The 12,328-nt window shown below is 41.5% G+C and overlaps 2 protein-coding genes across 2 annotated transcripts in view; one reads left to right on the top strand and one right to left on the bottom strand.

Annotated features, from left to right (window-relative positions):
- Positions 1–4,518: 4,518 nt before the first annotated feature.
- On the bottom strand, positions 4,519–12,295 carry Hscb (HscB mitochondrial iron-sulfur cluster co-chaperone). Its single transcript, XM_005396163.2, has 6 exons — positions 12,034–12,295; positions 11,044–11,140; positions 10,228–10,317; positions 9,707–9,851; positions 7,475–7,522; positions 4,519–4,694 (listed from the first exon to the last, which is right to left on the bottom strand). Exons 1-6 carry the CDS (start codon positions 12,267–12,269, stop codon positions 4,603–4,605), a joined length of 708 nt encoding a protein of 235 aa, XP_005396220.1. The 5' UTR covers positions 12,270–12,295; the 3' UTR covers positions 4,519–4,602.
- The window catches only part of Chek2 (checkpoint kinase 2), a 38,892-nt gene continuing 36,471 nt past the window's right edge, over positions 9,908–12,328 (top strand). Inside the window, exons 1-2 of the mRNA XM_013520376.1 lie at positions 9,908–10,209; positions 11,202–11,362. The gene's annotated coding sequence lies outside the window, so the exon portion shown is untranslated. The remainder of the gene's footprint in view (positions 10,210–11,201; positions 11,363–12,328) is intronic.

Raw genomic sequence — 12,328 nt, 5'->3', positions numbered from 1 at the left:
TCCCGGTACCGGAGGAAAAAAAAAAAAAAAAAAAAAGTCTTAATGTTTTAATACTGAATACTGACTACACTGATCTATAAAGTCAATGCAATCTTTATCAGAATGCCAGCTTCTGTAGAAACTGACATGCCGATGGTAAAATTCCTAAACATGCCTGGTGATGCACATCTGTAATCCCACTACTTGGGAGGCTAAGGCAGGAGGACTGCCATGAGTTTGAGGCTGGCATGGGCTTTGTAGTGAGTTCAAAGCCACCCTGAACTACACAACAAGAACCTGTCTCAAGAAAACAAAACAAAAAAGCAAATGCTGTATAATACATTTTGTTGGTTTTTGTCACTGGTTCCTACAGGAAGAATCTATTCTGTATTTTTGTGATGGGCTGGGGATATAGGCTTGTGGTAGAGTACATGCACAATGCCCTGAGTTTAATTCCCAGCATCACCAAAAAATAAAACAGAAAGAAGAGTCTTTGGAATACCCTGAGTTGATACTACTAATGAGGTGAGAAGACTCAAATGGAGGCTGGTATTATGGTTTGGATCTTATATATCCCCCAAAGGCACATTTGTCTTTTTATTTTGAGATAGGATCTCACTATGTAGCCCAGGCTGGCCTTGAATTTGAGACTATCCTTCTGCCTCAGCCTCCTGAGGCTTTTCTCTTTGCAGAGTCTTCTGTGTATTGTTTTGCTGTAATAAGTCACAGCCATGAGGATAATATATTGAGTCCTGTGAGTTCCCGTAGGAAATCATCAAACTGGGGGTGGTCTTGGGAATATCTGACAGCTTCTCTCTGCTTGTTTGGATTCTTTTTCAAAATTATTTTTATTTATTTTTATTTTTTGCTTGTTTGGATTCTACTCTTTTCTGAGGTCTTTCTATCTGGTTTCTGTACCTGGGAGTGGTTCCTCCCTAGGCTTAGTGAGGCTGTAGGCACAGGCTTTAGAAATAGGGACTAAGAAGGCCAGTCTGAAGTTCATAGCAAGACCCTGTCTCAAAAAGCCAAAAAAAAAAGTATGTTTATTACTATGTTTCCTACAACCATTGAGAATAGTCAATGGTCTATTTAATTGGTCACTCATGTATAGCTCTATTTATTTTCTTTAGAAACAACTTTGAAGATACCAAAGTATAATACAACAACCATTGATAATAACCTACCACTTTTGTAGCTCACTATTATTTATCAATTTGTTTTCCTGAGAAACTATCTTGTAGATAACAATACGTAAAACAACAACCATTGATAATTTCCTACCACTTTGTCTGTAATTCAATCAGCCCCCCCATTACTGTTATCCTTCTTTTACTCTTCAAAAGTTAAAAAAAAAAAAGATAAAAGAAAAAGAAATAGGAACTCAAATCAAATCCTGCCTCTGTGCAGCATGGTTAAGCGCTCGTAAATGATGCCTCTTTGTACACTGTTTAACTTGCTCGAATGGTACTTAATCGTGGTGAATTTAGTTTCCCTAAAAGCACAGGATTTGCAGACAGACCTGGGTTTGAGCTTGACTCTTACCTTCTGGCAGCCTGTTTCTTCATCTACAAAGTGTCAAATCTAGTTTAACTTGAGGGAATCATACAGTAGTGAACATAGTGCAAGTGGGAACTTAATGTTTTACTTACTGGTATTCAAGTATTTCCCCAAATGGACAGGAAGTATCTTACTGTTCTAGATCTCTTTTAGGGCTGATTAATCTCTTATACAGAACAGGTGGTTAGAATTTTGCTAAAAGGACATTTACTCTGTAATAAAAGGCTTGATTCTATTGCTTAGGTAAAACATAGAATTCTGGGTGTACCTGAATGGTACAGTGCTTGCCTTGCATGAACAAGGCCCTCGATTCCCTCCCCAGCACCGTAAAATATAGTAATGGTAATAATAAGGTAGTAGTTATCACCTGTTTTTTTGCAGTGGTAGGGATGGCTCCCCTCTACCCCAGTACTAGACATGGAACCCAAGCATGCCAAGCAATCAAATGTTCTACCACTGAGCTAAAACCCCAGTCCTTTATTTTGTAACACAGGGTCTCACTATGTAGCGTAGGCTGGCCTTGAATTTACCACGTAGCCCAGGCTGGGCTCTCATGGAGATCCTCTTGCTTCAACTTACAGAGCGCTGGGATTACAGGTATGTGCCACCACACCTGGCCAACAATGTCGTTTTTATTTATCCCCCAAATCAGAAATGGTTTGCTGGGAAGTCCAGCAGCGTCCGAAGCTAATCCCCACAGGTAAAGGGAACATTTCTTTCAAGTTCCTCTAAAGATGTGTTTAAGGCAGTGTTGACCATCCTTCTTTTGGAGGTCAGGTTGTTTTGGTCCTAATCACTGTTCTGAAGAAGGAATGAAAATTGTCTACACGGTATTTCAAAGCTTCATCTCCTCCTCTACAGAAACACTCACTGTAACTGGGATATCTGCTTGCATTGTGACTAAATGACTCCCAGAGTGTTTTCAGACATGTAATCCTTCACTGTAAATTGCGCATGTGTATGTGTGTGTGTACAGTGATGACTATAGGGTATTTCCAAGAATCTTTTGGCCAAACAGCTGCTGTGATTAATTTGCCTTCTGAAGATCAGTAAGGAAAAAAAATCAGTAAGCCTTCAATTGTTAACTGAGTATAACTAGGTAAGTAGTCACAAAATATAAATTTTTAGACAAGAACAGGAGCCGCAGTTTCAAGCTTTTGGAGTAGTTTGGTTCAGATCTATGACTTTTAAAGTTATTAACAAGTGATTTTTCTCTGAAAGAGAAAAATGAATGTTATTTCTCAGAATTTTTTTTTTTTCTGGTACCGGGAACTGAACTCACTACCTTGCGTTTGCCAGGCAGGTGCTGTGCCACTGAGCTAAATCCCTAGCCCCATCTCAGAATTTTTAATCAGAATTTTGTTTACTGTTTTAACCTTTCTGGATCAAGAGACTTAACAAACAAAAAACAATCTTTTTTTCCCTTGGAAATGGATCAAGAACTTGTGCTAATTTTCCAAAGATCTAGGAAGGCAGGTGGAACTGCTCTGGGTTGAATTAGATGAGTACAGAAATTGTGACAAGCAGCTGGGTGTGGTGGTGCACGTCTGTAATCCCAGCACTTGGGAGGCTGAGGCAGGAGGATCGTTGCGAGTTCGAGACCAGCCTGGGCTACAAAGTGAGCTCAAGGCCAGCCTGAACTGCACAGAGAGACCCTGTCTCAAAAAGACAAAAAAAAAAAAAAAAAAAGAAATCGTGATAAGAATGTCAGCTGGCTGCACCATGATTAAAACTTCTCCACTCCACCAGAGGAGGAGCAGAAATGTGGTCAAGTTTAATACCAGACTAATTTTTTGGGGTGGTGGGAGTATTTTTAAAGACAGGGCCTCGCTATGTTCAGGCTGGCCTTGAATTCACTGTGTAGCCCAAGCTGGCCTTGAGCTTTCGATCCTCCTGCCTCAGCCTTTCTGAGAGCTGGGATTATAGGCATATAACACCATGCCCAGCCAAGACTAATTCTTCTTTTTTTTTTTTTTGGTACCGGAAATTGAACTCATGACTTCAAGCTTGCCAGGTAAGCACTTATGCTGCTGAGCTAAATCCCCGGCCCAGCCAAGACTAATTCTTGATAACATTTTCTACAAATCCAAAACTCCTAGGTCTCTTTGCTTGTTACCAAACAGAATGCCTCAAGGCCTAAGTAACACAGGAAGCTATCTATATTAGTGAAGGTCATGCCATTAGAGAAAGAAGTTGTGGCTCTTGGGCAGAGGGTGGCAAATTCATCACCAAATTAGGCCCACTGCCTGTTTTATGAATGAACTTCTCTCTCATAAATAAAATTTCATTGAAACATAGCCCCTTCATTTGTTTGGATAGTCTATGGTTGCTTTTATGCTACAATGGGAGAACTGAGTAGTTACAACAGATCCCAAATAGCTGACAAAGCCTAAAATATTCACTATCTGGCCATTTATATAAAATTTTTAGACCTCTCTTTATAGGGCCTCAAGCTGATCTCATCTCTATCTCCATCTTTTGACCTAGGTGGGGCATGTTGTATCAGTGTCAGATGAAGAACTGACCATTCAAACTCTGAGTCCACCATTTTCTCTGGCATGACAAATTTTGTCATCCACTGATGCTCCAGCCACAGATTAAATTAAAATAATGTAATTTAATATATGAGTAGGTGGTTGAAGCACACCTACTCTTTTTTTGGGGAAGGGGGATAGGCTCTCACTATGTAGCCCAGGCTGGCTTCAAACTCACAGCAATCCTCCTGCCTCAGCCTCCTGAGTGCAGGGATTACAGGTTGTGTGCCACCAAGCCTAATCACCATATTTAATCTTATTAGCATAGGCTAAACAAGAAATGTATAGGAACTTTATTTTTTTGTTTTGCTTTTGCTATTTGAGATAAGATCTTGCTATGTAGTTCAGGCTGCCCTATGCTCACTATGTAGCCTAGTCTGGGCTCAAACTCATGGCATTCCTCCTGCCTCAGCCTCCTGAGTGTAGAGGCATGTGCTATCACACCTGGTAGGAACTTTACTTTTATTTTATTGTTTTGTTTTTGTTGTATTTTTTGAGGGGGAGACTTCACTTTTATTACTTTAACAGTTAATTAGAGGGGAGTCTTCTTTAACTTGATCTTTTCTTCTACATTTGAAAAGTATCTCATCTTTGTTAAAAGTTCCTTGGCTTTTTCAAAGTCACCTGAAATAAACAAGAGACACTGATGTCAGGCTTCATTTTAAGCAAGAATAAAACCAACTCTGTTGACTAAGTCAGTCAGATCAAACCTGACCTTGGGCTGTGGAGGACCCATCAGTAAATTAGCAAAGGGGAGCGAGGATATCTGGATTGTTAAGGGAAAAGAGATTAACCAAAAAGGCCCAAGAGCATGCTTGTTTACAGGGTTCACATAAATTCGAGAAGCCGATTCTTTTTAGGAGAGTCCCAAGTAATAAATCTGCTGTGTTTTAAAAGTTTTCCCCTAAACAAACGGTGGTAACAACCCTGAAAAGGATGCGGAAGCACTAATGATTAATACATCTCCTATGACAGACATCAAGGCACAGAGCTGCCCTCAGGAGGGCTCCAGCCCCTGTGAATGATGCCCTTACATGAGTGGTTTGCTATTGGGGGTGATTCTGTCTCCCACTGATGTATGAGAATCTCTGGAGAAATATTCTGTTGTCCTAACTAGGGAGGCAGTAGAGACTTCTAATGGGTAGAAGCCAGGGATAATGCTAAATACTATCTTACAGTGTACAGGACAGCTTCCCACAACAAAGAATTATCTGACTGAAAATGTTGGTGACATCAAGGTTGAGAAACCTGACTTAGACAAAAATAACACAAGGTAATGAGTGCTAAACTGAAGATATGTTACAGTCACCCACTTCAGAAGTAAAATGTTATGCAAAAAAGCAAGTCTGAGGTAGCCCGGGTAACATAGGGAGATCCTGTCTCAAAATTAAATAAATAAAAAGGGCTGAAGATGTAGCTCATACTCTCTGGGTTCAATCCCCAATACCACACAAGAAAAAAAAAAGGGCAAGTCAGAGAACAACACATAAGGTATGATGCTATTTATATGAAGATCAAAATATGCACACTAAGTGACAGACTGCTGTTTTCACGTATGATTACAAAGATCTGATCAAGAAAACCAAAAGAATGATTAATACAAATTCAAGACAGCAGTTATTTTCAAAGAGAGATATAATGGCAAAGGGGCTACTAGGAACTTCGAAGACCATGGTTGTGCTCTTTGTCTTTCACAGTGTTGAGGATCAAACCCAGGGCCTAATGAATACCAAGAAAGCACTACCACTGAGGCACATCCCAAGCCTCCACTTTACAAATTTAATGAAGTATTTTTGGTATGTAAACATTTTTACATTAGGGTAAAATACATATACAGAACATAAAATTTTACCATGTTAACCTTTTCTTTACCTTCCTTTTTTATGTGGTACTGGAGATTGAACCCAGGGCCTCATGTGTGCTAGGTGATTTTTAAAATTTTTCATTTTAAAAACAGAGTCTCAATAAATTGCCCATGCTGGTCTTGACATTATATTCTTCCCAAGTAGATGGGATTACAGGTACGTCCTACCACTCCCAGCTTTTATTTTTTTTAAAAAAACAAGGTCTGGCTATATAGCCAGGATGGCACTCTACCACTGAACTATATCCCCAGGCCCACTCTTGTTTTTTGATCTACTGACAATCTCTGGGTTTTAATTGGTGCATTTAGCCAGGCATGGTGGCACATGCCTGTAATCCCAGCACATAGGAGGCTGAGGCAAGAGAATTGCTAGGAATTTGAGGCCAGCATGGGATATATAGTGAGTTCAAGGCTAGCGTGTACTACATGAAACCCTGTCTCACAAAACAAAACAATACTTGATGCATTTAGACAACTGATGTTCGAAGTGATTACAGATATAGTTGGATTAATATCTACCTCATTTACTACTGTTTTCTAACTGTTGTTCCTATTTTTTCCTTTTTGAAAATTTTTCTTCTTAAATACTGGGTCTTGCTCTGTTGCATAGGCTGGTCCTGAAAATTGCTATGTATACAGCTCAAGTGGACCTTGAACTTGAGATCCTCCTGCTCCAGCCTCTCTAGTGCTGGGGCTACAAGTATGTGCCACCATGCCCAGTTTCCTTTTTTATTTTTTTTCAGTACTGGAGATCAACCCCAGCAGTGCCCTACCACTGAGCTACATCCTCAGCCATTTTAAAAATCTTTAATTTTATTGACAGGGTCTCAATAAATTGCCCAGACTGGCCTTGACATTATAATCTTCCCAAGTAACTAGGGCTACAGGTGTGTGCCATTGTGCCTAGTTTTTAAAAATTCCTTTTTTTAAAAAGACAAGATCCGGTTATATAGCCCTAGTTAGCCTTAAACTCATGATCCTCTTGCCTCAGATTTCCCAGTGCAGGGATTACAGGTATGTGCCACCATGCCTGAGTGGTTGAACATTTTTTTTCCCTGTTTTTTTGAGACAGGGTCTTTCTATGCAGTTCAGTCTCCTTGAACTCACTATGTAGCCCAGGCTGGCTTTGAACTTGCAGTAATCCTGCTTCAGCATACCAAGTACTGGGATTACAGGTATGTACCACCACACCTGGATGAACATCTTATATGATTTTACTTTCTTACTTTTTTCAGTGTGTCAGTTACGTATTTCCTTTTTTCCACTATTTTTTAGCAGTTGCCCTAGGGTTTGCAATATACATGTACAACTAACCCAAGTTTACTTTCATCTTCCTCCTTCTTATTTTTTGGTGGTACTAGGGATTGAACCTAGGACCTTGTGTATGCTGCGAAAGTACTCTCCCAGATTTATATACATTTTCTATCTCCACATGTACCTATTACAAGGTATGCATATAATAACTACTTATTGAATAAATGGTTATATCTCAACACTTACAATTTCATTCCACATTTAAGAAAGTCAAGAAATGAAGTACCTTGTTCAAAAGCTCTGCTCACATTTTCAGTAAATTCTTTTTGTTTAACTGAAAGAGAAAACCATTATTTGAGTTTTTCTACTTAAATAGACATGATATGAAGCAATAATACTTTGTAATCATACTGCTTTCGATACTGTAAGGCACTGGATTCAAGGTTAAGGCTTTTTCACCTTTGTCTCTGCAGATACCATGATATTAGCTGCTACTTAACACAAAACTGGGTGACTCTAGTCACACTGTTTTTCTACCTATGAAAGATCTGAGAGGCAATCACTAGGGCTTATAAAATGGCTATAGAATAATTTTAAAAAATCAGGGTAGGACAAAGGCTGCCATAATTGTGGACAAGTGTCCCCCAGAGGCCTTTGTGTGGCAAAGGCTTGGTCCCCTGCCTGCAGTGCTACTGGGGATGGTGCAGCTTTTAAGAGGTGAAGGAAATGGCTTACTGAGAGCATGCCCTTGAAGAACACAGTGGAAGCCTGGCTCCTACTCTTTTTTTTTTGCTTCCTGGCTGCCCTGAGGTTTCCTCCTATCGTGTTGAACACTTAGAAAAGGAACACTAGGAGGAATAGGTTGTTTTGGCGGTGAGACAGAGGAGACAGATCAGTTCCATTTTGGATACATTGAGTTAGAATATATAAACTCTGTGAAGGGATGGAGCATGACTATCTTTTTTGGTGGTACAATAAAGCTACATCTCTTTTTATTTTTTATTTTGAGACACAGTCTTGTTAGGTCACTAAGCTGCCCAGACTGAGCTCAAACTTCTGCCTAAGCTGGGATTACAGGTGTGTATAACCACGCTCAGCTTGCGTCATGGCTCTTTTGTTTCAGACAGGGTTTTGCTATGTAGTTCAGGCTGGCCTTAACTCCCTCCGCACAGCCATGTCATTTTTGTTGCCTGCTGTTCCTTCACTGTCATGCATAGTGTTTGATACACATTAGGCACACTGTAAATCTGTGAAAATACACAAGTGCATATAATCTACACAAGAACCTTGGAAACTTCTCCATGTGGAATGACTGTTATGTGTCAACTTGGGTAGGCTGGGATGCCCAGCTGTTGATCAAACACTACTATAGCTGTTGCTCTTTAGAACTGGTTGGCTGTACATATATATATATTTGTATATGTATGACATATTTGTACTGCTATAAATCAAACCCAGGGCATTCTACATGCTAGTCACATGTTCTTATCATTGTGTTGCATCCCTACCCCTCAGATGACTAAGTAAAGAGTAACTTTGATACTGTGGGAGAACTTTGTCTTACTTTTGTTTATTGCTGGGACAAAATACTCATCACCCAAAATTAAAGGAGGATAGCGTTATTAGCTCACAGTTTGTAGAGGTTTCAGTCCTTAATTGGCTGGTTCCAAGGCAGGGTGGCACACAGTAGAGGGGCAACAATTTATGGGGCGGGAGACAGCGAAAGCAACAGCCAAGCTTAATAGGGTCTTTCTGCCCCTTTTATACTCTGTCTAGGCTGCTGGGATTAGGGTGGTACCAAACCAGTCAGTGAACTGATCACACGCTGTTAATCCCCACATCATACACTCTAGATTCAGCCACCTAAGAAAAAGCCCTATGACTGCATGAATGTTTAGGGAGATGTCTAGACACAAATCATAACAGGCCTCATCCAATCAAGTAAAAGCAGTAAGTGTAAGTACAAGTTAAGTGGAGAAGGAATTCAATTTAAGACTATAACACAGAAATCTGACTTGACTTTACAGCCTGCTGGCCTGCCCTATACATTTTGATGTGACAGTCCATATAAGCATAGGAGCTAATTCTTTAAAATAAATCTCTATATGCTATTAGTTTCCCCCCCAATTAACATGTTATGAAAGAAAGTAGAAGACAAATAATATGAGTCAGGAGATCAAGGTTCAATGTTTGCCCTGCTGCATGTCTGCTGTGTGGTGTTGGACATTTCTGTAAACTTCTGGGACATGATTTCCTTGGTAGAGATAATAGTATCTAAATGATGTCATGAGTGGAAAAGATCACTGCAACCTGCAAAATATAATTATAGTCTTCATTTAAGGCTGCCTTCCTAGGATTAGAAATGCTGTAAATTTAACTTCTAGACAAAATGGTATTAGTATGATCCAGATAAAAAATACTTCCTGGATCAATATACATATAGTCTTTATGATTGTGTCTCATTTAACCTTGACTCATAATAGCAACACAATGCATCCGGTGGTATTTTATCTTTTACCTCTGACAGTGGATTCAATCTCTTTTATGGCAGCTTCATTTTGAGCTTCTGCAAGTTTTTCATTAATTTCCATTATTTCCATGAGGAACTGACTGTCCATTTCATAATCTGTCCCTTCAGAAATCTCTGTTCCACAGAGCTTTAGCTATTATGGAAAAAGGAGAAAAATAAGTTTGGTTCAAGAAATTATGGTCAAATTCAGTACATCCTGTTCTCCATTCAGAATATAATACCACTCAGGGGGAAAAACTTGACAAACTATCATCATCAAATTCTTTAAACTTACAGAACATAGTTAAAACAATGCAACTGGGACAAGCAAGATTTACAAAAAATAGACAAAGCTATACTTACGCAGTATTTTTTTTTCTTTGTATAATATCTTTCAGGCTATATATCACTGGGATCTTGGATTAACTCAAGTTTCAAGCACTTTTCTATGGAATACAGGGGAAGCAACTGTCCTACATGACAATGAGCAAGACAAAGTCACACAAAGACAGGTTGGGAAATCACCTTACTAGGTATAGTCCCCTGCTCAAGGGGGCCAGAAGAGTCTTATAGGCATCATTCACCAGTGTTGAATGCTTCTCTGCTAGGTCCTTTTCAGTCTGTTAAAAATGAATATAGTCTTATTACCACTGAAATCAGTATTCTTAAATTCATTTATTTCCCTTGTAGTACCACAGGTGAAACCAGGGAACATTGAACTATTTCCTCAGCGCTTTTCATTTAATTTTTGTTTTGAGTCAGGGTCTTGCTCTGTAGTCCAAGCTAGCCTAAAACTCCCTATGTAACCCAGGCTGGCCTCAAATTTGAGAGCCCCTCACCCCAACCTCCTGCGTGCTGCAATTACATGTATGTCCCACCAAGCCTGGCCTTATTTATTATTATTTTTTTGTGGTACTAGGTATTGAGCTCAGGGAGCACTGAGCTACTTCCCAAGCCCTTTTTATTTTTTATTTTCAGAAAAGGTCTCACTAAATTGGCCAGGCTAGCCTCTAATTTGAGATTCCTCTGCCTCAGCCTCTTCAGTACCTGTGATTACAGGCATGCACCACTATGCCCAAATTTTTATAATATGCTGATGGGCAGGCACCCAAGGAAGTGGCCAAAGTACATAGAACTGGTGTTATATGAGGTATCTTTCTTTTTCTAAGTTGTCTAGAAAGGCAGAGAAAAGCTGTAAGCGGATATCTCAAGGGCCTGGCTTGTTGGGGTCAGGCTGCAGTAGGGTGGAGGTCATTATCTAACTCTGTCCCTAATAACAGCATAATTACAAGGCCACTGCCACCCACTCTGTATGCACACGTGTTTGGGGAAATACAATAAAATACCTGAGACCTCTGGCTGAAGAAATCCGGGTGGACAAGACGCTGTAGTTGCTGGTACCTATGCTGGAGCTTTGTGGTGTCAATTCTGAAGGAGCGGTTGCTGGAAGAAAATTGGGAGATGAAACTCATGCAATAAATATTTATAGGGTTATGTATTACAGGGCTGTCTCCTGTTTTTATGGGGACGATTAAGCAAGAGATAATCTGAAAAACGTGGTAACTGCTATGAAGGAAAACAGGTCAAGGTCAGACAAAGTAATGCCGCGGAGAAAAGAGTCATCCAGGCTGCACGCAAGTGCAAAGACCATGAGGTGGGAACAAGGTGGGCAGTTTGTTTCAACCCAAACCCGTTCCTTTTCTCCTCCCAAAGCCTGCCCTATTTCCTCACCAGTTCAGCTATGCCCACACTTACCCTTCTCTTTCCAAACTTCTCAATCTTCAAGGGGAAACAAGGGGAAAGTCTCCATTTCCTCCACTCTGCCTCTACTTCCCATCCCTCTATGGCCTTGCCCACAATCTTGTTTGTGCTTTTACTCCCATATACAGTATGTAATTTTTGTTCTGTTTTGCTTCGCTGAGTTCAAAACACCAGGGGCTCTTGCAAGCTACGCAAACGCCCTGCCACTGAGCTAAGGCCCCTTAGTCCCTCATCTTGGAAGGCGCTTCCGTACAATACTTCTCTCTTGAAAGCCTCAAGCCTAAGTCAAGCTTTTTTGACCCGGCCCCTTCCCTCGAGCTCCGCCCCTCCAGGAAAACCCCGTCCCTCTAGTTCCTTCATTCCCCACCTCTCCACTCCCAAGCCGCTTCCACTGTGTCCCTTCCCCAGTCCCCGCCCCTCACTTCCCCCCTCGTGACCCCGCTCCAGCCCGGCTCTCTGGTGCTCCGCCCACCTACTTGACCAGCCCAGGCGCGTCCCAACCCGCCCACCCTCCCCTCACGCAGGCCAGCCCCTGACGTCGCTCGCGTCCCGACTCCCGAAGCCGCCGCGCGTACCAGTCCATGAGGCTGAAGTAGTCTCGAGTGGGGTCAGGTGGTTGCAGCGCGCGGCACTGCGGGCAGAAGAACCCGTCTCCCCGTGCAGGGTCCCCTGGCCCGCCGCACTTCCAACACTGCAGCGCGCTGCTTCCTGTCTGCGAGGCAGCGTTGCCGCTTAGCGGTCTCCTTCCGGCGGCCCCCGCCAGCCGCCGACCCCATCCCCGAAGCAAGGCCCCGGCCCTCCCGCCCCACATTTGGGCCGGGGTCACCTGTTGGGGAAGAAGCCAAGACCGCCGACCAGACTAGTGCGGCT

This window comes from Chinchilla lanigera, unplaced genomic scaffold, assembly GCF_000276665.1.
Source record: "Chinchilla lanigera isolate Chin_1 unplaced genomic scaffold, ChiLan1.0 scaffold00054, whole genome shotgun sequence".
NCBI classification, from domain to species: Eukaryota; Metazoa; Chordata; class Mammalia; order Rodentia; family Chinchillidae; genus Chinchilla; species Chinchilla lanigera.
This window is presented reverse-complemented; position numbering and strand designations above follow the sequence as displayed.